General features: G+C 46.7%; 1 protein-coding gene across 9 annotated transcripts in view; it reads left to right on the top strand.

Moving 5' to 3' along the window:
* The window catches only part of akna (AT-hook transcription factor), a 204,536-nt gene that overhangs the window by 141,054 nt on the left and 35,618 nt on the right, over window positions 1-27,864 (top strand). For all 9 annotated transcript variants that reach the window (XM_038781475.1, XM_038781474.1, XM_038781480.1 and 6 more), the window contains 7 exons: window positions 137-288; window positions 4,099-4,284; window positions 5,149-5,404; window positions 19,669-19,772; window positions 22,021-22,259; window positions 23,587-23,737; window positions 24,691-24,843. In XM_038781475.1, coding sequence (XP_038637403.1) covers window positions 137-288; window positions 4,099-4,284; window positions 5,149-5,404; window positions 19,669-19,772; window positions 22,021-22,259; window positions 23,587-23,737; window positions 24,691-24,843 — 1,241 coding nt within the window. The remainder of the gene's footprint in view (window positions 1-136; window positions 289-4,098; window positions 4,285-5,148; window positions 5,405-19,668; window positions 19,773-22,020; window positions 22,260-23,586; window positions 23,738-24,690; window positions 24,844-27,864) is intronic.

Here is a 27,864-nt window from a genome sequence, read left to right as displayed (position 1 = left end):
TAAATGTAAGTTCTTTCTTTTCTATGTATCTTCTTCACTGTTTTGTGATTCACTTATATTGTTGTCCAAACGCATCTAAACTACATTATCTGCCGAGCTGCGGACGGTTAACACTCATTTCTTGTGTTTACTGAAGACCACCGCCCCAAGTGCAGCCCTGCAACATGAAAAGGTGGACGTGGAGGTGAGCTCCGTGAGTGGAGAAAGTGAGGATGGAGATGCCATTCCTGAAACCCTCAAACACAAGAAGATGCAACTGAGTGACAATTTTGACCAGCTTTTGGAGCAGTGAGTGTGGTTTAGATTAACTAGTCTCGCCACTTCCTTAGTCTCGTTCTGGATCATGTGAATATTGATGTCCAAAGGCACCTGAGTGACCTTTCATTGAGTCATTAAAAAGCTTGCGTGCAGATGCAGCAAGTGATTAGGAAGGCAAACGGTATGCCGCCCTTCATTGCAAGGGGATTTGAGTACAGGAGTAAAAATTACTCGCTGCAATTGTATGGAGTCTTAGTGAGACTGCACTTGAGTATTGTGCACAGTTTTGGTCTCCTTATTGAAGGAAAGGTATACTTGCCATGGAGGGAATGCATGGAGGGCCACCAGACTAATCTCTATCGTGGCAGGATTACTTAATGTGGAGAGGTTGAGGAAACTGGGCATGTATCCTCTCGAGTTTCAAAGAATTAAAGGATGACATGGTAGCACAGTGGTTGGCACTGTTGCTTCACAGTGCCAGGGTCCCGGGTTCGATTCTCTCTTGGGTCACTGTTTGGAGTCCGTACGTTCTCCCTCTGTCTGTGTGGGTTTCCTCGAGTGCTTCGGTTTTCTCCCACAAGTCCCGAAAGATGTGCTGTTAGGTGAATTGAACATTCTGAATTCTCCCCCAGTGTACCTGAACAGGCGGCGGAATGTGGTGACTGGGGGATTTTCACAGTAACTTCATTGCATTGTTTTTTAAAATAAATTTAGAGTACCCAATTATTTTTTCCATTTAAGGGGCAATTTAGCGTGGCAAATCCACCTATCCTGCACATCTTTTGGGTTGTGAGGGTGAAACCCACGCAGACACGGGGAGAATGTGCAAACTCCTCACGGACAGTGACCCAGAGCCGGGATTCGAACCCGGGTCCTCAGCGCCGTCGGCAGCAATGCTAACCACTGTGCCACCGTGCTGCCCTTTCATTGCATTGTTAATGGCAGCCTAATTGTGACAATAAAGATAATTATAATTATCTAATTGAAACTACGAATTTCCCACAGGGTGTGACAGGGCAGATGTAGATAGGATGATTCCCCTGGTTGATGAGCCTAGAACCAAAGGACACAAATGCCAGAATAAGAGGCAGGCCATTTAGGACTGAGATGAGGGGGAATTTCTTCACTGAGGTGCCCCTTAGTGGGGCGGCATGTAGTGCAGTGGTTAGCACTGGGACTGCAGCGCTGAGGACCCAGGATTGAATCCCGGCCCTGGGTCACTGTCCGTGTAGAGTTTGCACATTCTCAGCATGTCTGCGTGGGTTTCACCCCCACAACCCAAAGATGTGCAGGTTAGGTAAATTGGCCACACTAAATTGCCCCTAAATTGGAAATAATAATTGGTACTCTAAATTTATATATAAATAAAGTTGTCCCTTAGTGTCCACAGATGTGTAGGCTAGATTACAGGGACAGGATGGGGAGTGGACCTAGGTAGGGTGCTCTTTCAGGGGGTCGGTGCAACCTCGATGGGCCAAATGGCCTCTTTATGGGCTGTAGACATTCTATGGCTGTGAAAGTTGAGCTTGTTCAAGACAGAAAGAAACAGATTTCTGGATACTAATGACATTCGGGGAAATAGAGTGGGGAAATTGGCATTGAGGTAGACGATCAGCCATAATCTAACTGAATGGCAAGCAGCCCCGATGGGCTGAATGGCCTATCCCTACTCCTATTTTTCCACATTCCTGTTTTCCCACGTTCCTATGAATAATCCCTTAATCATAGAATTTACAGTGCAGAAGGAGGCCATTCAGCCCAATGAGTCTGCACCAGCTCTTGGTAAGAGCACCCTACTTAAGCCCCATGCCTCCACCCTATCACCTTTATTCCCTTTATCTCCATAATACAGTAACCCCACCTAACCTTTTTGGACACTGGGGCAATTTAGCATGGCCTATCCACCTAACCTGCACATCTTTGGACTGTGGGAGGAAACTGGAGCACCCAGAGGAAACCCGTGCACACACGGGGAGAATGTGCAGACTCCACACAAACAGTGACCCAAGCCGGGAATCGAACCTGGGACCCTGGAGCTGTAAAGCAACTGTACTAACCACTATGCTACCATGCTGCCCCAGTTATGTCAGTAAGTGGAACATCACACATCTGGCTATTAGGAAATTCCAATAAATAAGACAAAGCTCAGTCATGTTATTTGCTTCACTTCATTTAGTGGCCAACCCTAGTGCGATCTCAAGTTCATCAACCAAATTACTCCAGTGATGATAGTCAATTGATTTAGCTTGAGAACTTTTATTGAAGTTGAGTTGAGCTATAGTCGAAGATTCGTTCCCAGTTTCTGGAGGAACTGACTGATAAGAACATTTTATCAGAGTGTCAGCAACAATTTCCTTGATATTATCATTTTCTACTGAACAAACGCACAGAGATAATCCTTATCAAGCAGTTTCGTAATTCTCTGATTTCAATCTAAGTGATGGAGAGGCTTATTTAAGAATTGAATACTACAACCGTATTGCTTTAATTTCTTCCGACTTACTTCTCATTGCTTGTGTAAATTTTTCAATAATTGTGAAGCCATTTAATCAGAAGACTTAAATCTCCTGATCTGCATATTAGCAGGAAGCACCCAAACGTCATAAGAGTTCCCGAGTTTCAAAAGCTAGCTTTGTGCGAGTTGTGAGAAAAGTAGAGTTAAGCTCATTGTGCACCTTCTCCCATTCCCCTCCTTTGAGCACCAGACCCAAATAAAAAACAAAAATACAAAAACTCGGACATAGAGCCTCTATGGGTATTCTAATTATTGTTCTGGTGTCAATCACTTTGACTGCATTGTTAAATCTCATAGAATCCTTAGAATCCCTATGGTGCAGAAGGAGGCCATCTGGTCCATCAAGTCTGCACCAACCCTCTGAAAGAATACCTTACACAGGCACACAGGCCCACTCCCCAACCACCGCAGGCCCTCCCCCTCCCACCTAACCTGCACATCCGAGGACAATTTACCAGGCGGGAATGTGACAGTGGCAAGTCCGCTGCATTCCAGCCCCCATGTCAATTAAGTCCATAGTGGGAAGGCCCATGGATGCCTTGTTACCCTGCTGCCAATTGATGCCACCCACTTAAGCGCCTCATCCCACAGGGGTGAGGGTTTCAGCAGCAGAAAAGCTGAGGCAGTGGCAGAGACGGGCAACGTTGCAGAAGTAGATGATTAGACAGTATTGTAATGAAGAGATGAGAAGCTCAGTTTGAGGGCCAGAGAAGAGATCACAGTTGCAAATGTGTGGGGCTTAATGTCTGCCCAACAGTATCTGTATAGCAAACTTCCCATGGTACGCAGGACACACCATTATCAAAATCTTCAAAACAAGTTGCTTTGGCTGAAGAATCTCTTCACAGAGACTGTGCCACTTTATAGGAAGTTGCGTGAGTGTACCTTATTGTCCCGGGAAGCTACCTGCATACAATATAAATGAATAATGTAGGTCAGAGGAGATTAATAGTCGTAAAGTGGCTTTACCATTCCAATGAACTGAAGAGTTACTGCATTATATTCTGGAGACAGCAGATACCGAAATGCATAAGAAAGCAGGGAGGAATTCATGGTAATAAAAATGAAAATGCTTCATAAACTTAGCAGGTGTGGTAGAACTGGCCGGGAGAGAAACGCAGTTAACATTTTGACTGCATATGACCCTTCCACAACTTGAACTCAAGGCAATGGCCAACTCCCAACCTGTGGTGTTCAAATAACATTCACTAATCACTTGAGCTTTCCTGTTCAAGATTCAGACTCCCTCAGATCAGTTTGAGACTTTGTAACCTTGCTCTCCCCACTTTTCAGTGGAAACCAATTGTTTCCTTTCTGCTTTCCAGGTGTAAAAACATCAAGGATTTACCTTTATCACTGGGCCTCAATAGGATGAGAGAAAACCCCGATTCTCCTCAGCCAGCCCCAACTGCACATGCTCAGGAGATGGGAATGGTGGACCTAATCCAAGGAGGAGGGATCAAGCCTCTTAAAGATGGCCTGGACAAATACAGCAGTAAAACACCAGAACCGTGAGTAGCCAACTGGGGGCGGATCCCTTTTCATTGGGTTAATGCCCACCAGTTCTCAGGAGCCAATTGATTGGAATTTGATACAAAGCTGCCCCTCAAACACAGCGGGTTGGATTCTCCGGTCCCCCAGCCGCATGTTTCTCGGTGGTCGTCATTTGCTGGTGGCGGGATTCTCTGCTCCCACATCTGTTAATGGGACTTCCCATTGAAACCACCCCATGCCAACCAGAAACCCATTGGCGGACAGGGCTGTGCTGCCAGAAGGAAAAGAGAATCCCAACAACCAGAGAATTCAGGCCAGCATCTTTAACATTGCGTGGTTTATAATACAATCATCTTAAATTTGAGAGCTAGTGACATTTATAAGACTGAAAGATAGGAGCAGAATTAGGCAACTTGGTCTATCGAGTCTGCTCCACCGTTCAAAAAATGGCTGATATTTTTCTCATCCCCATTGTCCTGCCTTCTCCCCATAATCCCTGATCCCCTTATTAATCAAGAACCTATCTATCTCTGTCTTAAAGACACTCAGTGGTTTGGTCTCCACAGCCTTCTGCTCCAAAGAGTTCCACAGATTCATCACCCTCTGGCTGAAGAAATTCCATCTCATCTCTGCTTTAAAGGGTCATCCCTTTAGTCTGAGATTGTGTCCTCTGGTTCTAGTCTTTCCTCCAGGTGGAAACATCCTCTCCACATCCACTCTATCCAGGCCTTGCAGTATCTTGTAAGTTTCAATAAGATCCCCCTCATCCTTCTAAACTCCAGCGAGTACAGGCCCAGAGACTCTAACAGATTTGTCAGACATGACTTCCCTTTGACAAAGCCGTGCTGACTCAGACCTATTTTATCCTACGTTTATTAAAGGAATGAGCCAATAAAGAATGAGCCTGTGCCACCTATTGCCTTCAAGGATAGCCAAAAGGCAGTAGAGCGAGAAGAGGAGTTCCCTGCAGTGACCGAAATCCGGCTACGCACCATCTCTCCCATTTCAAAAGGGACGACCGTAACAGAAAAGAAAGACCTTTTGTGTCAAAGAAGTCTGACTTGCGTGGATGGAATTGCTTCTCCCGAACACGTGCCTCGCAAAGCTCTACACCAAACCACATCATTAACTCTAGAGGTAACTACACCCACTTTACAACATATTGTGTGTTGCTATTTGGGGAGGGGAGTATAGATTTGATGCAAAGATTTTCTGTCGGTAAACATCCCTAAGTAGGAAAGATAAAACAGGTGAGCGACCGGCTGTGATAAAAAGGAGGAGAAAAAGCATCAATAACAAAAAAAAAAGCAGAAATACACAGCAAGACTCAAACCTGAAAAGTGAATGCACTTTGGGTGCAGGCCATTCATCATGGTTTCTGACCAAACACCCTTTTCAGATACTCATAGGACCGAATTCTTCATGTTTTAGATCAATGACCATTTTGGCAAGTAAGGAAGCCGCTTCCCCAGCTGCTTGCTTAGGTTTCATGCACATTGCTTCAAGTTCAAATAGTACAGGACAAGAGACCACAGAGGTCCTTCAGCATTTAGAGAATTAACAGCACACATAGATGTTTAGCAGTATCGGACCCAGCAGAGGGGATGCAAGAAATCATGAGGATTTTGGGGGAATTTGGCTGGTTTTCGGGGTATAAACTAAACTTAGGGAAAAGTGAGATATTTGGGTCCAGGCAAGGGGACAGCAGAGGCGACTGGGGGAACTGTTGTTTAGAGTACTGTAGTAGCGGGAAGCTTTCGGTACCTAGGCATCCAAGTGGCGCGGGAATGGGACCGGCTGCACAAACTAAATCTGGCCCGACTAGTAGACCAAATGTAGGACGATTTTCGGAGGTGGGACGCGCTCCCATTGTCACTGGCTAGGAGGGTCCAGACGGTGAAGATGACGGTCCTCCCGAGATTCATGTTTGTGTTTCAGTGTCTCCCCATCTTTATTCCCCGGTCCTTTTTTAAACGGGTCAACAAAGTGATCACTGGCTTTGTATGGATGGGCAAGACCCCACGAGTAAAAAAGGGGATGCATGAGAGGAGCCTGGGAAAGGGCGGGCTGGCGCTTCCAAACTTCAGTAATTACTATTGGGCGGTGAATATAGCCATGATCAGGTAGCGTGGGTGGGGCGGGGGGGAGGGGGTGGGGGGGGGGGGTCGATATGGGAACGTATGGAGGCGGCTTCATGCAAGGGTACCAGCTTGGGGGCGCTGATAACGGCGCCTCTGCCATTCCCACCGGTGGTGCCCCATGGTGGTGCCCTGTGGTGGTGGCAGCCCTGAGAGTCTGGGGGCAATGGAGGAGACATGTGGGAGCGGAGGGAGCATCGGTCTGGTCTCTAATCTGTAATAATCACCTATTTGCCCCGGGAAGGATGGATGGAGGGTTTCGGAGATGGCAGTGTACAGGGATTGAGAGGATGGAGATATGTTGATAGAGGGGAACTTTCCTGAGGAAGTTGGAGGAGAAATTTGGATTGGCGAGGGGCAACTAGTTTAGGTACCTGCAGGTGCGGGACTTCCTATGCCGGCAGGTTTCGACCTTCCCTCTCCTACCACCAGGGATACAGGACAGGGTAGTTTCCAGATTGTAGGTGGGAGAAGGGAGGGAGAAGGGTGCGTCTCTGACATCTACAGGGAACTCATGGGGTCAGAGACGATGCCGACGGAGGAGCTGAAGCGCAAGTGGGAAGAGGAATTGGGCGGAGAGATAGAGGATGGTCTCTGAGCGGATGAGCTGAGTAAAGTCAACCCGTCCACAACATGTGCCAGGCTCAACCTGATACAGTTTAAGGTTGTTCATCGGGCTCAAATGACAGTTGCCCAGATGAGCAGGTTCTTTGGTGTAGAAGATGGGTGCGCAAGGTGTGCGGGAAGGCCAGCGGACCTTGTTTACATGTTCTTGACATGTCCAAAGCTTGGGGGATTCTGGCAGGAGTTTGCAGATGTCATGTCCACGGTGTTGAAAACAAGGGTGGCACTGAGTCCAGTGGTGGCGATTTTCGGGGTGTCGGAAGATCTGGGAATCCAAGAGGAGAAAGAAGCAGATGCTCTGGCCTTTGCTTCCCTGGTAGCCCGGAGACGGATACTATTAGCTTGGAGGGACTCAAAGCCCCTGAAGTCAGAGACCTGGCTATCAGACATGGCTAGCTTTCTGTTTGGAGAAAATCAAGTTCGCCTTGAGAGGGTCACTGTTCGGGTTTGTCCGCAGGTGGCAACCGTTCATCAATTTCTTCGTGGAAAATTAATCGTCAGCAGAAGGGTGGGTGAGGGGTTAGTTTAGCTTCGAGTAGGGGGTTAATAAAGGTGGGACCTGTCAGAGAGGGGGGCGGCTTTTGCACTATGTTTATAGTTTCATGTACATTGTTTATTGTGTTGTTGTTGTCAAACTAAAAATACCTCAATAAAATGTTTATTAAAAATAAAAAGATGGTTAGCAGAAAGTGCAGATCACTCAAGACAGATCTTGAAAGCCTGAGATGTGGTTTCAATAAACGCTGATCAAAGAATCATAGAATCCCTGCAGTGCAGAAGGAGGCTATTTGGACTAACAAGTCTGCACTGACTCTCTGAAAGAGCACCCTACCTTGTCCAAAACGCCACCCTATCCCCATAACCCCACCTAGGAGCAATTTACCATGGCCAGTTCACCTTCCCTGCACAACTTTGGGAGGAAACCGGAGCACTCGGAGGAAACCCACACAGACACGGGGAGAACGTGCAAACTCTATACAGTCACCCGAGGTTGGAATCGAACCTGGGTCTCTGGCACTGTGAGGCAGCATTGCTAACGACTGTGCCACCATAGGCCGCCCCTTATCTTTTAAACAAGGACTGAGTTCAGAGACGATGTCTAGATGACGGGCGGAATTTTTTGAATGTTCAGTTTCACTAAAGGACCACAGTTTGTGTTGCTTAGCAACTTTAGATTTTACCATCCAATTATATGGTGCCCTCCAGTGGTCATCTTGCCGACACAGATGAAAAGCAGTTAAATGTTCAGGGATTATTAATGCAACACATCCAACATTAATGTGGCGCAGTTATTGCGTCATAGGTTAAATTCACTGCAATTTCCCAGTTTTGAGCTGAGTGCCATTCGAAGTTTCTGTTACAATGTGAACATAAGCCAATTTCTGAAATCTTCATGGATAGCCACTGAACAGTCTTGAAGCTTCTTCATGTGACATAATTTAACACGACAGAGGGTCTAACTATCCCATCAACGCTTTAAGCTCAGGTATACACATGTGTAGACCTCCAGAGTGATTTCAATCAGACATTAGGGTACTACTTTTCCCCTGGGTATGAAGGCATGCTTTACTGTGTAAAGGGCCACAATTTGGCAGGGGATGGAGGGAGAGGTTTTGGAGGAAATCTGGTTTTCCTCCTCATTCCCAACCTCGGGCCATTTTCCACTAACTTTTTCATTGGTCAGGGAAGCCTCCTGTGCAAAACATGTAGCTGAATCTGCTGAGGTCAAGCTTCACATTCTAAAAGTGAATTGAAAGTTGAATTTTCATCTGGTGGGGGTTTTGGAAGCCCATCAACAACACACGCGTTTCGAGAGTTAATGAAGAAATTGGAAAACCTGTGGAAGAGTCAGGAAGTCTTGGAAAGATAAATGTAAAATGCTTTTAGCCCATCAAATGTCACTAATAGGTGCTGTATTGTAATGGAGATGTGGTTTTAATGCATTATCAAAGAGATCGGTCCTGCAAAGGTAAGTTGGCTTTGTGTAATTGTTCATATTCATTTACAGCACTTATCCAGTGCAGTGAAAATTGTTCCAAAATATCCTGTCAGACTGTTGTGCCACCTTTTGAACTGTGAATTAATTGGACTGACAGCTCTGGCTTACATTTTTAAAAAGCTGCTTTTGATCATTTAAAAAAATCTATCCCATCCATTTCTATGCAGGCATTCTGCGTTGAAATTTTTAAATGATCGCCTTATGTTCTTTCCATCTCAGAGAGTACACCATTGTTTTACAGCTGTGGCTATTATGAATGCTTGGGCTGGGCTTTCAGTTCTGAAGGGTTTCAGCAGCACAGTGGACATTCCATTCATTTGAGAATGAGTGAGAGGTTTTAAGAGGTTGCGATAACAAATTAAGTCTTTGATATGGTTTCTTGTTTGCTGACACAAGCTCATATGATCACAAGAATGACAAGTTTTTAATCACTTGGCAGAATACATTTTTCTTCATAGTGTCAATGATAGTATGTTTGGTGGAGGCTATTATTAGATGGTGAGAGATTTATTTTTACCCAAACAATGTTTATCTTTGGAAATCTTTTTATTGGCTTTTCTCATGTTTATAAACAGTTGTTGTGGACATAACATTTTTCTTGCCCGCGCTAATTTACTTTATTTTACAGAGAGGTTTGTTTTGTCCTTCATTTCACTAACTCTAAGTACATTTTGTTGCCCTCTGGATTGGTCTATGATACACCCCGCCCCCTCCCACCATTGGCTTCAGCACTCTTCCTCTCCTCTTGTGGTTTCCCCATCTTCCTTCCGCCCCCCACCCCCCACTAAGGTTGCGCAGTCCTTTGGTTCCTCATCTTTTTTTATTCCCAGCTTATTCCTCGTTGCTGGCCTCGAACAGGTTTTGGAACAGGCCGACGAACTGCCCCCAAGTATCCAGGAAGCCTTCCTCTCACCCTCAGATGGCGTACAATCTTCTGCAGGTTTCCGAGAGGTCAGCGAGCCAGTCTGCAGCTTTGGGTGGTGATGACGATCATCAGTCAAGCAGGATTCTCCGGCGTGCGATTTGGGAAGCGAAAGCATGGGCGTTGGCCCCCTTCCCCATGTGTAGCTCTGGCTGCTCCGATACCCCGAAGATTGCCACTATTGGGCATGGCTTCACCCTCACCCCCACAACCTTGGACACTGCCTCGGAGAAGGCTGTCCAGAACCCAGCAAGCTCGGGGCAAGCCCAAAACATGTAGGTGTGGTTGGCCGGGCCCCTGTGGCACCGTTCACATTTATCCTCCGTCTCCAGGAAGAACCTGCTCATTCGGGTTCTGGTCGGGTGCGTTCTGTGCACCATTTTTATCTGCATTAGGCTTAGCCTTGCGCAGGAGAATGTGGAGTTCGTCCTGTCAGTGCTTCGCCCCAGAGTCCCCACCCTACCTCTGTCCCTGTTCATCCTCCCATTTTTGTCTGGTCTCGTCCAGTGGTGTTCGAGCTCTGTCCAGTAGTTGTCTGTATATTTTCCCACATAGCTCCCCCTTCTCGCTGCCTATCAGGTCCTCTATTAGTGTGCTTTCTTGGGCCCCGGGTACCTTACTGTCCCTTTGCGAAGGAAGTGTTTTATTTGGAAGTGTCTCAATTCCTGTCCCTTTGCTAGTTTCCACTTCCTCGTCAGTTTGTCCAGTGTCGCCAGTCTGCGCCCTACGTAGAAGTCCCCACGTCAGTGTGCCCCCATCCCGCCTCCATCTTTTGAAGGTGGTATCTATCTGGCATGGCTGGGGGAATCTGTGATTGCTGCAGATGGGGGCCGAAGTGCTGTCTCACTGGGTCCACATTCTCAGCGTGGCCGCTACCACTGGGCTCATTGTGTATCTTGCTGAGGAGGATGGGAGTGCTGCTGTGGGAAAGGCCGAGAGGGTCGTTCCTTAACAGGATGCCTCCTCCATTTGTACCCAATTTGTGTCAGGTCCTTGTACCCATCCCCTCACTTTTTCTTCCGTTGCTGCCCAGTGGTAGTATTGTAGGTTCGGTAGGGCTAGGCCCCCTCTAACCTTTCCTCTTTGCAGTGTCGGCTTGGGAATTTGTACCCCTCCCACACAAACGCCATGATTAGACTGTCTACGTTTTCGAAAAAGGCCTTGGGGATGAAGATCAGGATCTATCTAAACAGGAAGAGGAACCTTGGCAGTACGTTCATCTTGATCATCTGCACTCTTTCTGCCAGGAAGAGTGGGAGTGATCCCCACCACTGAAGGTTTTTCTTACTTCCTCCACCAGGCTGGTCAGGTTCCACTTGTGGATCTGTGTCCAGTCTCTGGCTATTTGGATCCCCTGGTAACAGAATCTGTTCTGGGCTGTTTTGAATGGGAGCCCGGTCAGCTCTGACCCTCCCCTTTTGGGTTCACGGGGAATGCCTCGCTTTTGCCCAAGTTAAGTTTGTAGCCCGAGAAGGTTCCAAACTCTTTCAGTATTTGCAGAATTGCCTTCAGTCCCTCCTGTGGCTTTGTGACATAGAGGAGCAGGTCATCTGCATAGAGTGAAACTATGTGCTCTCTGTCTCCTCTCCGGATTCCCTTCCAGCTATTCGCGTTCCGCAAGGCTATCGCCAGGGGTTCAATCGCTAGCGTGAACAAGAGTGGAGACAGGGGACAGCCCTGTCTTGTTCCTCTCTGTAACTGGAAGTATTCAGAGCTGGTGGTGTTAGTTCGAACACTCACTTTGGGAGCGTTGTACAGGAGCCTCACCCAGGCGGTGAATCCCGCTCCGAGACCAAACCGTTCCAGTACCTCAGTACCTCGAGGAGGTAGTTCCATTCGACTCTGTCGAAGGCCTTTTCTGCGTCGCGGGAGACGATCACATCTGGTGTTCTCTCCCCAGGCCCGGGGGGGGGGGGGGGGGGGGAGTGGTGTTGGTCATTATCACATTCGGCAGCCGCCTGATGGTGGCTATGAGCTGTCTATCCTTGACAAAGCCCGTTTGGTCCTCTGCGACCACCTCTGGTACGCAGCCCTCCAGGCTTTTGGCCAGGACCTTTGCCAGTATTTTCGCATCCACGTTCAGCAGTGAAATGGGTCTGTATGACCCACATTCCGTTAGGTCTTTATCTTTTTTGGGTATCAGTGAGATTGTGGCCTGCGCTAACGTGGGGGGCAGGGTGCCCCCTGCCAGTGAGTCCGCGAACATATCCCTTAGGTGTGGGGCCAGGATTCTCAAGCAATGTTAAGTATTTTTAATTGATATTGCATGGAATCGGAGGAATATACACCGCGGATACCGGGTGGGTGGCTATGGAAGACATATGGGAATACATTGAGGAGGCAAGAGTTGCAAAGAAAAGATGGGGGAATAAGGAGGGGTGAGTAATAAGGTTTAGGAGTCTTTAAGCAGTGTCAGGAGTCATACAACTGTTGCCAAGGACCGAGATGGGCCTTCTCACCAACGTCCCTCTTCACCCGCACACCTCCCAGATGGGTAGGTGGCTTGCAACAGCACGGCGAACCGGAACCCCGGCAGGAAGAGATAAAAACCCTGAGCAAGGTCACACATCATATGGGAGGGCAGTTTGTGGTCCACAAAATGGCCTGACGTGCACCCAAGTGGAAAATACATCCCTAAAGCTCCACAAATCAGTATCAGCAGCAAAATAAGATGCATTGTATAATTGATATGTTTACTGAGGGCATAATTGTGCATCAACAACTCCTGAGTTGTTCAGCTTGAACTTGGCCTTTCCTTTTTGTTCCATCCTTTACTCCCTTTATGGGATAACTTCAAGCATATGCAACTTTATTAATCATAAAAATAGTGTTATATTAATCTAACAATTTAAAATTTCAACACAAAAAATGAGCATCTAGTGAAGTCACCATAAAGTTGCCTGACCTGAGGTAGGAGTGGACTGGGAGAGTTTGAGATGAACTTCTTTGGTGATCACTCGCTGATGAGTATGATTGTCCACCGAAGAAACTCCACATTGCTGGTCTTGGGTTTTGTGCATTCTTGCATGGCTGATGAGCCCGTTCCTAGAGCTGAAAATTCGACTGCACAGGTTTTCCTGGAGGTGGGATTGGTCCGTGGGCTCTAGATTGTTGGTATTCCTTTCTCAGAATCATTTTCCAGGCCTCCTCTTGCCATCGGGAGTCCTCGAAGAATTGTGTCCAGTATCAGGGATCAATTAATCCCTTCCTCCAAGTCGATCATTTCTGAGCAAGGGTCTCCTAGGCATTGACAGTGATATTGGATTTCTTGAGCTAAGACTTCATGGTGTCTTTAAAGCACTTCCTTTGTCCTCTCATCCTTAGGTATCCGAAAGAGGCCCTTTCAGATTGGCTACGCTGTTGGACTTCGGCATGGATGTCAGCCTTAGAGAAGAGGTGGCTCACCAGTATGGGAAATGTTCCACCTTTGGTAGGGTTTCCCTGTTGATCTGGATTGAGGGAGAAACTGGCTCTTGCTTTGGGGTGGGCTGGTAAAGGACTTGACTCTTCTTGAGGTTGAGGCTGAGAACGATTCTTTGGCATGCTTCCGCAAAGGTGTCAAGCATGGATTAGCGATTCTCTTCTGAGAGAGTTGAGATAGCGATGTCAACTGGGCACTGAAGTTCCCCAAGCAATGTCAGTGCTGTTTTCTTCTTGAACTTCAACCAGTTAAGGTTGAAAGATTTTTATCCATCCTGTAGACAATGTTCACCCCACTGGGAAACTTGTTCTTGACGAGATGAAGGATGGTGGCGAAGAAGATGGAGAAAAGAGTGGGGGTGATAACATATCCCTGCTTGACTCCAATCTTGACCTCAAAAGTTTCTTTCATATTTCCTTCAGCCAGGACTGTCACTGACATCTTGTCGTGGAGGAGTCGGAGGATGTTGAAGAATTTTGCTGTACAGGCAGTCTTTGACATGGTTTTCCTAGCACTTCTTGATTGACTGAGTCAAAATCCTTGGTCAGATCAATGAAGAATGGTTGATGTTGCTCCTGATATTTCTCTTGAAGTTGCCAAGCAGTGAAAATCATATCCGCTGTTCCACAGTTTTGTCGGAAGCCATACTGGCTTTCTAGAAGCATTTCTTCAGAGACTGAGAGAAGGCGGATAGCGAGGATTTGGGCGATGATCCCGACGGTGGAGAGTAGCGCGATTCCTTGGTATTTCGCACAGTTCGCTTTTGTCTCCTTTCATGTAGTCGGTGGTGTTGACGGCATCCGTGAGGTCAGCAGGAATTTCATCTCTGTCCCAGATGGAGAGGATGGGTGCTTGCTTCTCCAAGTTTGAAAATCCCCGCTGGGGTCTCATCCACTCCTGTGGCTTTTCTATTCTTCATGTGTTTAATGACAGTTTCAACTTCATCCACTCTTGGTGGGAGTCCAAGATCATCTTTGATGGGGAGCTGGGGATTTCCTCAAACACTTCCTCATCTATGGTTGCATCACAGTTTAGGAGTTCTTTGAAGTGTTCTCTCCATCAAAGGCTGATGTTTTCTCTGGCTCTCAAGAGGCTTCCGTCCTTACACCACACCCGTTTCAGGCCTAAGGTATTGGGTCTATACATTGCCTTTGATGGCACTGAAGAAGCCCGGGGTGTTGTGCCTATCAGCGAGGAGTTGCAGCTCCTTACTTTACTCAGCCCATTATTTTTGATTTTCCTAGATCTTATTTACACTTCTGACTTGGCTAATTGATGAGTTCTCCACCTGGCCATTTTGCCAAGTGCGGACAGCTTTCCTCTTCTTGTTGATGGGTTCTTGGATGACTGGTTATTCTTCTTGAACCAGCCTTGGTGTTTCTTGGTCTTGTGGCGAAGTTTCTTCACAGTTGTCTTCAGCTCTTTCCAGTTTCCTCCATTCCATTAGAATGGACGCTTCGAAGATTTCCATTGTTGGAACTTGTCTAGCATGCTTGGCCCTTGAAGCCACTCAACGTTGTTCTTTTTTCTTCAAGCTGTTTCTTCATCGTCTGCTGTTTGTGGTGGAGTTTGATGGACACAGAGGAGCAGAGAAGCCAGTGGTCTGTCCAGCAGTCAGCTGCACTGATCATTGCTTTGGTGATGAGGGTATTCTTTTTGTCTCTGGATTGGACTATCTAAACATCATGAAAATAAGAAAACTCGTCACCCCCCCATGGATGCAGGGAACCCCGCCACGCACATGCCCCCAACCTCACATGGAATCTCCCCCCCCATGGACACTGGGAAACCCCCCCTCACATGGACCTTCCCATTGGAAGCCCGCACACCCTCCCTCCCCGACATGCACCCTGGCAGTGCCCCTGGGCATGACCCTCTCCCCCTCACCCCCTCAGGGCTATACTTAGCTGTGCCACCCTGGTTGGGTCTCTTCACCAGGTTTCCATGAGGGGGTGGGGGGTGGTGTTCAAGATATCCTACATAAGGAGCCCTGCTAAGTGTGTGTTAACGTATGAGGGACATGGGATCGATTCCCGGCTTGTGTCACTGTCTGTGCGGAGTCTGCACGTTCTCCCCGTGTCTGCGTGGGTTTCCTCCGGGTGCTCCAGTTTCCTCCCACAAGTTCTGAAAGACGTGCTTGTTTAGTGAACTGGACATTCTGATTTCTCCCTCTGCAGCCGAACAGGCGCCGGAGTGAGGTGACGAGGGGATTTTCACAGTAACATCATTGCAATGTTAATGTAAGCTTACTTGTAACACATTTGTGGCGGGAACCCCATCCCATCATGGGGGGGGGGGGGGGGGGGGGGGGGGGGGGAGTAGGAGGGGGAGTAGGAGGGGGAGCAGGAGGGGGAGCGGGGCCCAAGTGAGCCCATATCTTCACAATTTGTTGCAGTGGATGGAGTGGAGCAGCGAAGCCAGGAGTTGCTTGGGCCCACTCAAAAAAGCTTTCTGGGCAATTCCGAACTTTGCATTTCTGGACAGGAGGAGTACATTGGCAGCAAAAAATTATTTCAGTTGGTGTTTAAAACCTAGCCGGACTTGATCCTCTGGACAACCTAGGGATGGAGCTGGGCTTTAATTAGAAGCAACCAGACAGTAGTTTGCAATTTAACTAACCCCAGTTAGGCTCGAGCTTCAGTTATAATACCATAAATAAACTTTTTTTTAAAAATAATTTTTATTGAGAAATTTTGATTTTATACAACAGTATACCTTAGTAAAATACTGAAAATAACAATAATATTAACAATCATATACATTCGCCCCATCCCCATGAACAACCCAGCATTTTAACAACAACGCAAATTAACACACTATAAAGTTACAGAATAAACACTACAATAATGCACCCCCCCCCCACCCCCCCCCCCCCCCCCCCCCGGGTTGCTGCTGCTATTGACCCAGTTGCCTATCTCTGAGCCAGGAAGTCCAGAAAAGGCTGCCATCGTTTATAGAACCCTTGTATTGATCCTCTCAGGGCAAATTTGACCTTTTCCAATTTTATAAATCCCGCCATGTCACTGATCCAGGTCTCCACGCTTGGGGGCCTTGCATCCTTCCATTGTAACAGAATCCTTCGACGGGCTACTAGGGACGCAAAGGCCAGGACACCGGCCTCTTTCGCCTCCTGATACCATAAATAAACTTAACGCCAATTAAGTTGCAAGAACTTATGGCACATACAAAACCTTTTCCCAGGCCTGCTTCTACAATACTGGCATTAAGTGTGGCTGTTGACACACAATGACCATATTAATTTCCAGCAGTCCATGTTAAATATTAGTCTTTTGGGAGCAAACAGCATCACCTTCGATGACCGGGAGAGCACTGACTGACACCTCAGGCATCGAAATGGAGTCAAATCTGAGAATTGGCCATAATCTTCTCTCATTTTCTTTACGTGTAACGCAGTCATGTCAGGACGGTAATCCAAAAACAGAGCGTGCTGGATAAACTCAGCAGGTCTGGCAGCATCTGTCGACAGAGAAGCAGAGTTTTTTTAATATAAATTTAGAGCACCCAGTTCATTTTTTCCAATTAAGAGGCAATTTAGCGTGGCCAATCCACCTACCTTGCACATCTTTGGGTTGTGGGGGCGAAACCCACGCAGACACGGGGAGAATGTGCAAACTCCACACGGGCAATGACCCAGAGCCGGGATTGAACCTGGGACCTCCGCCGTGAGGCAGCCTTGCTAAACATTGCACGCACCGTGCTGCCCTCAGAGAAGCAGAGTTAACGTTTCAAATCCATATGACCCCAAAAACGTATTTTGAATAATAGCACACACTCATGGGTTATCATCCAAGCCATCCACCACCTTTTTTTATGTCATTTAGTTCTCTGACACTTTGGTCTTTTAATTTGTCGATTGACACGAGGACTATTCCGACCCTGCATCACCCTCAAAAATCACAATCCAAATGCTGCAGTAACAGCAGATTTTAATCATTTGGGATAAATTTATATCGGTGGCTCATTAACATTGTAAATTATATATGCTTTAAAACAAACACTGACTGGCTATTAACTGAAGAGGGGCAATGCTTCAGGTTAACAATCTCTCGCTATTACCTCGATAATGGAATATGCTTTTGCTGTCTCCCAATATTTAGAAATCCAACTGCCAGCAAGCTAGAAATATAAACCAGCCATTAAACATTTTTATAACTCTAGTTAAATATTGACAGACTTAAACCAACATTATGAGGCTGTTTGCTTGATTCAAAAATAAGACAATCTAAATACGACAGTGGATGATTTCAAATTATAATCTTTATTATTAGTTTCACAAGGAGGCTTACATTAACACAGCCTGCTCGGGTACACTGAGGGAGAATTCAGAATGTCCAAATCACCTAACAGCATGTCTTTTGGGACTTGTGGGAGGAAGCTATGTAAGTAATATTATATTCAAGCCTGGAACACACTAAGGTGGAGGCTCATAATTTGTTGGATCCTTTCGTTTCACACGTTAATATTAATCCCATCCACAAAGACCCCAGTCGTTATCATTTGCTGAGAACTCCTGTAATTTCATCGAGCCACACCAGATGGCAGCAGACTTGCTGCAAGACTGTAACCTCTTTCCTCTGATTCCATTATATGTGGCCAGCATTAATTCATACTGACAACCTAACGCCTGATGCAGCATTAGAGCCTGCTAAAGATATGAAGCACGATAGAACACACTGAGCCTTTAGTGCGAATGTGCAGCAACAACGGGCATCACAAAAGCTTAATGAGCTCTCTCTCTCCGACGTAATTATTTTAAACTGGCTCAGTTGCAGTGGTTTATGTGGAATAGCGACAATATTTAATAGTCACGCAATCCCTTTTGTGAAAGAAAAAGTGATCCAACCCGCGCATGAGTGATCCCATTGGTGAAAATGCGGATTGGGAACTGGTGCATGAGAATTTTCTTCAGACGCCAGTCAGGGCTGGCAAAATTTAGCTATTCTCAAAGGAGAGGCGTTGTTCGTCAAGCCCCCCGCCCCGAGCTGTACAACAGCCCCTTATTCTTCAGTTGGCCCTTTGATACCATGGCAAAGCAGATGGAGCAAGGTTGACATGAAAAGGGATAGAGATTTGTTGCTGATTGATATAATATCTTCAGGAGTTCCCGAGAAGGTTATACAAGTCCCGAGACCCAGCTGCTCTGCCTCCACCCATGAGCAGGGGAGCTTGTATTCCATGAGTCCCACGGGGAGATCAATTGCATCTCGTGAGGGTTATTACGATATGGTTAGAAGAGTGGTGATAGAAGGAGGCTCAAGTGGAGCACAAAAGCTGGCATGTGCCATGTTCTGTAGACTGGCCAAAGTGAGTGATGAACTACAGAACACCTAGTTTAGATCATTTATTATGGAACAACAGCTTGATAAGACAACTAGGATAAATACAATAATAAACTGCTAACACTATTCAATTATTGTAGAGCTACTGCAAAATACATCTATTCTCCAGCACGACCTACTCCCAACTCCCCAGCCACAGGGTCATGTGGTAGGTTTACACTGCTACCTAGTGGTTGGACATTGCGCATAATATGTACAAAACTTGCTTTATGCATATCATCAGAGCATGAACTAGCTGAACTGAATGGCCTGTTTCTCTGCTGCGTATCCCACTTAATTCTATGTAACAGCTAACTCGGAGAGGGAGAAAGTGATATTGCAACAAAAGAAAAAGAGAAATGCTGGCAATACCCAGCAGGTCTGGCAACATGTTGTGTGCAGAGAGAAACCGAACTGAAGTGATCACCTCCATCAGATTGCAAATAGCAACAGTTTATTTTTCTATAATATCTTTGATGTGGCAAAACATATTGGGGCATTTACCAAAGCAAACTCGGATTCAAAAGACTGTGCAAAAGAAGGGGATAATTAAGCATGGAGGATAACAATCTCTCAATCAGAAAGATATTGTGTGGTTTGTGTGTGTGTGTGTGCACATGCATGCATGTGTGGACATGCTTAATAAGAACTGTGTAACTTTATAATCATTCAATTTAAAATTGTTGGCAACTTTAAACCTCTTTTCAAAATTCTTCTCTTTCAATACTGAAGGCAGGAATATTCAAAGATGGCAAGGGGGAAACTCTTGTTCCGATATTCCTGAATGCGGGAAACCCACTCCATGTCAGGGTGCCAATGACTGGGGAGGAGAGTTCCTCAATCCTCTTTTCCCCGCTCTAAGTCAACATCAGGACACCTTTTATTGTTCTTTCTTCAGGGAATGTTTTCGTCCATGAAGGACATTTGCCTAACTGACAGGTGTGTTCTGCTTTTTCAGGAACGCATTGTTTCCCCAGAGACAGACAGCGGGTTTGTGGGGTCCGAAAGTAGCAGGCTTACACCAGCAATTCAAACTCCAGAGCACCAACCCACTCAGAGCAGGTACCAAAGTAAATGCTTCAATTGCTGTGCAGAATGTCTCGTATAGATGTCAAACTCTTTCAGGTCTGTTATCTTTAACCCATATGAATAAATGAATATATGTTATAATATGGTAATTTAATATAATTGTTGGGACCACTGAAGTCATTTTTTTCGATCGCCACCGGAAACTCCATTTCCGAGTCACTGACTTCATCCCTCTCTGTGCTAACTGTCTCACCGTCACCTTCTATGGGGTAATTGGGGATGGGTAACAAATGCAGGCCAGTGAAGCCCAATCCCATGAAGAAATAAAACAAGTTAAGGTCTTCTAAAACTCTGCCTTTGTCCTAACTCACACTGAGTCCCATTCTCCCTCACCCCTGTATTTGCTGACCTCCACTGACGTCTGGTCCAAGCGATGCCTCAGTTTTAAAATTCTCAGCCCTGTTTCCAAACAGCTGAACCAATGAGCAAAATTTGAACGAGCTAATCTGACGGGCAGAAAAGGACAATCGGGCCAGAAAGCTCTGGCAATGAGCTCGCTCGCCAAACCGAGCCAAAGGCAAGCAGCTGAGACCCAGGGCTGAGGCGACGGAGGACCAAGCGGTTTGTTACTGGAGTGCGCGCTGAGAAAGCGAATCCGGCTTGGTTCTCGGCTTTATGGATTTAAGTTATTAAGCCAGGCCCAACTTTAAACTCCCAAAATAGTGAAGATTTGAATAAGGCGGGGGAAGTGGGACCCCGAGTGGAAGCACCAATGGAGGTCAATGGGAACCTCTGTTTGCCTTGTAATACAGTCATTCAATTTTTGGAACAGGAACAAAATCATCTCTTTACAGGGTATGTGAGAAAGCTGACAGACTTTGCAGCTGATAGGAAAGAGAAAGGGCAATGTGTGTGTTGGAAATAATCAGCACGGCAAGCAGCATCTGTGTGGAAAGAGAGAGAGATAGAGGATGGGAATTTACTTGGGCCTTCTGAACCGGGCTGTTAGGTTCAAGTGTGGATCACTGTTTAGAAAGCAGCCCCTCACCTCTAAGTAACCAACTAATGGCAGACGTCTAGAAATCCAGCCCAGAGATTTTTGTGTGGTTGAGTTTGGATGCAACTTATGAATCCTCAAAGTACTTGGGGCACAAGCTCAGTAAAGCTGACCAAATTTGGTGAAAAGAACATCAGGTCGACATTTACTTAGAACCATAGAATTCCTATAGTGCAGAAGGAGATCATTCGGCCCATCAAGTCTTCACCCACCCTCTGAAAGAGCACCCTACTTAGGCCCATTCCCTCGCTGTATCCCCATAACCCCACCTAACCTACACCTCTTTGAACACTAAGGGGCAATTTTATCATGGCCAATCCACCTAACCTGCACATCCTTGGACTGTGCGAGGAAACCAAAGTATCCGGATTAAACCCACACAGACACGGGGAGAATGTGCAAACTCCACACAGACAGTCACCCGTGGCTGGAATTGAACCTGGGTCCCTTGTGCTGTGAAGCCCATTTAATGGACTGGTTGTGAGCTTCTTCTGGCATGGCAGCACGGTGGCACAATTCCGACCTCAGGTGACTGTGTGGAGTTTGCACTTTCTCCCCGTGTCTCTGTCAGTTTCCTCTGTGCTCCAGTTTCCTCCCACAGTCCAAAGATGTGCAGGTTAGGTGGATTGGCTATTCTAAATTGCCCCTAAGTGTTGAAAGGTTGGGTGGGGGTTATAGGGACGAGGTGGGGGATTGGGTCTAGGTTGGGAGGTCTTTCAAAGGGTCAGTGCAGACTCGATGGGCCGAATGGCCTCCTCCTGCATTGTAGGGATTCTATGATTCTATGATATATGATTCTATGTTCCTCAAAATGTGTATATCACATATGCTATGCTGCCCTTTGGATAGTTCAGTGAGAAGCTGTGATTTCCGGCTGATGGAGAGGGGAGGTGTTCCACAGAGAAAATGTGGATGTGAACATCCCATGGATTAATTTTTTAAAACTGTCCAGTACTCCACAAGTCTGGGACAAGACCAGAACATGTGGGCGTGGTTGGCCGGGCCTCCTTGGCACTGCTATTAGTTTGGCAATAGCAGTTTATAATTCTTGTTCACCAGAGTCTGAATAGTCACTCTGATAACATTCTTTAGAGCACCAGATTTGCTTCACTAAGAATGGAGAGTAGCCACTGACACTGTTAACTCACTCAGTTAAACTGAAAAGGACAGCAGAGCTTCCGAAAACTGGTTAACTTTCAGTCTTTTTACTTTTCTCATTCGCAGAATTCAAAGCCAAAGGGAGACTTTGCTAAAATCTCCTTGTCGGGATGAGACACGTGCTAAACCAGCCTGGCGGTCTCAGGAGATTCATCAGAGGGGCGTGACTGAACGTGAGCACCCTACAACAATAAGACGGAACAGCTCAATGAGGCGGGACAGCGTTGCAGAACCTTCCTGTACGAGCTCACCTCAGCACTGGACGGGCAGCGTAATGAGTGAGCTTGAACAGGAGACCTTTGTTAGTAAGTAGAACCTTTCTAGAATTTGTAACAAAGTGAGTTGCTGTGGGACAGCCAATCAGTGGGCGAGTGGGCTTCACCAAGTGGAGGGCGCTCGCTCTTGACCCTTGCTTTGACACTCAGTCTGACGTCTGTTTCAAGCAGGTCTCCTGGATTCTACCAAGCAAAAGCTTTCCCAGAGGAAGAGAAACAAAGAGGGCCAGTTGACCTATTCAGCTATTGTAGACATTCTGATACCTGCTCCAAGAGCATCAGATTGCCTGTCTGCTCTGTTTTGGAAAATTAGTGGACAAATTAGGGAATGGAAAAGTTATAAGGGAGGAAAAATACAATGGTTGGGTTCTGAATGGAATCATCCATTGCACTGAAGGGAACCTATGCTTGCCTTGTAATCCACCCATTCAATTTTCCTAGCAGAAATAAAACCATCCGGAGGTCAGTAAGAAGTGGAGTAGAAGTGAGCGATTGCGCAGGCCAAACATGGGAAATCTAGACTATATTAGATTGTTAGACATAGGAGCAGAAGTAGGCCATTTGGCCCATCGAGTCTGCTCCGCCATTCAATGAGATCATGACTGATCTGATATGATAATCTTCAACTCCACTTTCCCGCCTTATCCCTGTAACACTTGATTCTCTTACTGATTAAAAATCAGTCAATCTCAGCTTCAAACGTACTGAAGTCTTCTACTTCTCTGCGTCCCACAAATCTCAACTACCTTTTTTAAGAGAGTCATGTTTTTATGACATGGGTGACACCTTGTATTATTGGTCTTGGGTTATTGGCCTAAAACCTCCATTCAAATTCATGAAAATTATTCCTATTTTCACATCTGGATCATGTCCCAATCTCTGGGCTGGATTCTCCTGCCCACTCGCCGCAAGAACGCCATAGGCAGCCACGTACCATGGAGAACTCCATTGACCGCGGGCCAGATTCTCCGGTCACTGGGCAGACATGGCCGGAGAATCTGCCCTCTATCTTTCTGTCTCCCCATAAGTGCACAAAGTGAAATTCACTTAGGATGGTCTTACCAGAGCTGCATTCAGGGTATGCAGAACGGAGAATTGTCCTAATTTTCACGTAAATTGATGCTCTTGCCCAAGGACCTAAAGACAAATGGCAAAATAAATGAATGATTCAATCTGGTGCAAAAAAGGATCTTGTTATGATGTTTATGTCACTTTGGGTGACAGAATAGAAAGAAATTGAAATTGCTTTTTTCACAAATATGGTCAATGTCACAATGGTAATTGTTATTGTATTCTAATGTCGTGCCTTTTGGGATATAAAATGAACCTGAGAAGATATGTCCTTACTTTATTTAAGGTCACACTGAGTCTGAACCTGATGTTCAAAACAGCCTCAATGCCTATGCCAAGCAGGGGTATCATCGCTCATCTCTAACCTCATCGCCTTTAACTTTCAATCCGAAAGTTCATTACAGTTCCAATCCTTTGAGCATTCATTCAGCTAGAGAGTGAGTATTGATAATTTCATTGTATTTTGATACATTTAAGTAGCACTTCCGTGGGACTCAGAAGAAATCCCATTAGGGATTCATGAATGATTTGAAGTGACACCACGAGTAGGTGTGCCTTCCCATGCATACATGCTGGCCTAAAATGACTGACGTTCAATTTGGAAATTAGAATGGATTTGCCATTTAAATTAACTGATGCTTGAGTGCCCCATTGGTCAAGCAAATTAACTAATAGATATCAATCTCCCCAAGTTAATTTCTGGATAGGAGGTCCTGTGGCACAGTAGTCGTGTCCCCACCTCTGGACCAGAGTCTCCAGGTTCAAGTTCAACGGCAGGACCTGTTGGCCATGGAAGGGGCATTCATAACGCGGTTTAACGGCTGATAATCAGCTTAGGAATCCTTACACCACTTCCCCCCACTATTCCCCAAAGGCAAAAAAGTGTGCGCGTAGATAGACTTAAAAAGTGAGGATTGGCCAAAAAAGGAACTTTAATAACATGGCCCAATGGGCTTTTAATCATCGTGGGAATCGTTCCCCCCCCATGAATGAATTGATCTGGTCAGCACAGTAGCAAGCACTGTTTCTTCACAGCTCCAGGATCCCAGATTTGCATCTCAGCTTGTGTCACTGTCTTTGCGGAGTCTGCACGTTCTCCCGTGACTGCGTGGGTCCACCCACAGTTCAGAGATGTGCAGGTCAGGTGGAGTGGCTGTGCTAAATTGCCCATAGTGTCCAAAAAGGTTAGCTGGGGTTACGGGGATAGGGTGGAAGTGTGGGGATAGGGTGAAGGTATGGGTTTGAGTAGGGTGCTCTTTCCAAGGGCCGGCGCAGACTCGATGGGCTGAATGGCCTCCTTCTGCACTGTAAATTCTTTGATTCTAGGGTCAAAGTCAATTTGATATTTTCTGTGTGCCTTTAACCATTTGTATTAATATTGTGTTTGCAGTGAGGTGATTCAGGCTTTGCAAATGGAAGTCTCCCAACTCAAACAGCGCTTGGAGGAGTCATTGCAAAAGTCCCAAGAAGATTCTGAAGAGAATCCATCACGAGTGATGCCCAAACCTCAAAGCCATCTTGCTCACCAGCATTCGCCAAGAAGGTGAGCAGCAAGTTGATGCTCTCTGTCGTTACAAATAGTGCTCCAAAACACAGGCGTTTTGATTTCCGTTAATACCCCTGGCGTCCATTTTAAAGGATGTGATAGAAAGTGAGAAAAGAATTGCTGTGAGATGATAAACTGAGGACCTGTCTGTCCTGAAATGAACATCAAAGGATCCATGGCAATATTTCAAAGAGGGAGGAGGCCTCCTGCGTGGGGACCTCCCTCCGGGCCCTCGCCACTGCAGCACTCCCATCCCCACCCAAAAAACATTCCAGCAGCCCGGTGGTGACAGCCACCCTCCAATCCTGGAACCAACTGCGGCAGCAATTTGGCCTGACCAAAATGTCGGACAAAGCTCCCATCTGCAACACCATAGGTTCACACCAGCACTGACTGACGCCACCTTCAAAAGGTGGAGGCAGGACGGGGGTACACTGACAGTCAGGGACCTATACACGGACGACAGGATCGCAACACTGGACGAACTGACAGAGAAATTTCGGCTAGCCAGGGGGAATGAGCTAAGGTATCTGCAGCTCAAAAACTTCTTGCGAAAGGAGACAAGGACATACCCACAACCGCCACGACAGACACTACTGGAAGACCTACTGAACGCAAGTATCCTAGAGAAAGGGAACTGTAGCGACATGTATGACCGACTGGTAGAAAGGGCCGACACCGTACTGGACGCAACAAGAAAGAAATGGAAGGACCTGGGGATTGAGATAGGGTGGGGACACTGGAGCGAGGCACTGCCTAGGGTCAACTCCACCGCCACGTGCGCAAGGCTCAACCTGACGCAACTACAAGTGGTACATAGAGCCCACTTAACAAGAACCCGTATGAGTAGGTTCTTCCCGGAGGTGGAGGACAGATGTGAACAGTGCCAAAGAGGCCCGGCCAACCACGCCCACATGTTCTGGTCTTGCCCCAGACTTGTGGAGTACTGGACAGCCTTCTTCGAGGCTATGTCCAAAGTGGTGGGGGTGAGGGTGGAGCCATGCCCAATAGTGGCGGTCTTCGGGGTTTCAGACCAGCCAGATCTATTCCTGGGGAGGAGGGCGGACGCCCTTGCCTTTGCCTCCCTGATCGCCCGCCGTAGAATCCTGTTTGGCTGGCGGTCAGCAGCACCGCCCAGAGCTGCAGACTGGCTGTCCGACCTCTCAGAATCTCTCCAAATGGAGAAAATCAAATTCGCCATCCGAGGGTCAGACGACGGTTTCCACAGAACGTGGGAGCCATTCACGCAACTGTTCCGGGACCTGTTTGTGGCCAACGAACAAGAGGAAGAATAGCCGGGTGGCCAAGAATCAGGGGAAAATGGTCGGGGATCGTGGGAAGGTAGCCGGGGCATGGAGGGGAGAGATGGACTGAGAAGGGGGGGGGGGGGCGGATAAACCTGAGGAGGGAGGGGCGAACCATGGTGGGGGGAGGGGGCAAGACAGCTAAACCTGGGGAGAAGGAGGCGAACTATGGAGGGGGGGTGGGGGAGGACGGGAGAGGAGGGCCGGCGGGGTGGGGCGGGGGCAGGGACGCGGGAGCCGGAGGGACGGCACAGGATGCCAAAACATGCATGACACCTCCAGGAGCGGGGAACGAGGAAAATGGAGATGGAGGAAGGGAGGAGCGGCAGATGCGGGGGAGAGCATGGGACGGCAGCGAGACCCGTCCGGGAGGGGCGGACGACAACAACACACAGCACAGCCAAATATCGCACACTGTGATTTTCTCCCCGGCACCCAATGTGTGTGTGTGTGCCCCCCCAGTCCCTGCCACCCCCGGCTACTTACGTGGCATGGGTAATTTTGCCACATATACAGAGCTGCCGCTGTCGAGCTGATGCATAATACCCCACCATTTATTCTATTTCATATTTTATTATATATTTTTTTATGTTGGGGTGTGCCCTTCTCCTCTAAATATGTGTATATGTTTCTTATTCTGTGTACATAACTGTAATTATACCTTGTTCAAAAACCCAATAAAAACATTTATTAAAAAAAACTTCAGCAGCAACCCGGGGGCGGGGGAGGGATACAGGTTCGTTATGGGGGTTTTTCTCATGGTTTTATGCTTATTTCTTTTTCTTGTTAATTTATTGTTTTTGTATTGGAGGGGAGGGGTTACTGTTTTCTCTGTTGTGATCAAATTTGTTGTTGAAAATTTGAATAAAAATTATTTCACAAAAAAAAAGATTTCTTCCCAACATCCTGGGCACAATCTCTGAACCAGTGCCAGCAAAAACTGATCATCTCACTGCTGTCTTGTGGGACTGTGGTGTGCATCAATTGACTGCAACACTTTGCTACATTCCATTGGTTATGAAGCACTTTGGAATGTCTTGAGTTTGCGCAAGGCACAAGTCACTTTTTTCCTTTGCTTACCGCATCTTACCAGTCCATGTGAGTCAGTTTTATCTAAGAATGTTTGCTAGTCCTAAAGATTTGCTCCCTACATCCTTACCATTAGTTTTCTAAGTACATGGTAGGAAGCAAGTTATGTGATTCACTCCACTGCGTAATGTTTGTTTTAATAAGTCCTGGTGGAGATTTTGCAGCTGAATGGAAAGTTTTGAACTAGTGATTTATACAAGCTTAAAATAATTCCTTGCTTTTGTACTCCTTTCCCCCTATTAATAAAACCGAGGATGCTGTATGCTTTTTTTTTAACCCTCTCCCAGCCTTTTAGCAAATTTGAAACAATAACGGGCTTCAGCAAAACTCTAAAAAAGATGACAGTGAGAAAAAATGCTGGAAAATCCCAGCCGGTCTGGCAGCATCTGTAGGGAGAGAAGAGCTAACGTTTCGCGTCCAGATGACCCTTTGTCAACTTTGGGTCAACAAAGGTTCACCTGGACTTGAAACGTTAGCTCTTGTCTCTCCCTACAGATGCTGCCAGACGTACTGAGATTTTCCAGCATTTTCTCTTTGGTTTCAGATTCCAGCAACCGCAATAATTTGCTTTTATAAAGTGATGACAGTGAGATGTGTTTAAATGTGAACTGAGACAACAGAATCA

This window comes from Scyliorhinus canicula, chromosome 21, assembly GCF_902713615.1.
Source record: "Scyliorhinus canicula chromosome 21, sScyCan1.1, whole genome shotgun sequence".
Taxonomy (NCBI): domain Eukaryota; kingdom Metazoa; phylum Chordata; class Chondrichthyes; order Carcharhiniformes; family Scyliorhinidae; genus Scyliorhinus; species Scyliorhinus canicula.
The sequence above is the reverse complement of the archived record's forward strand: the minus strand, read 5'-3'. Positions and strand labels throughout refer to the sequence as shown.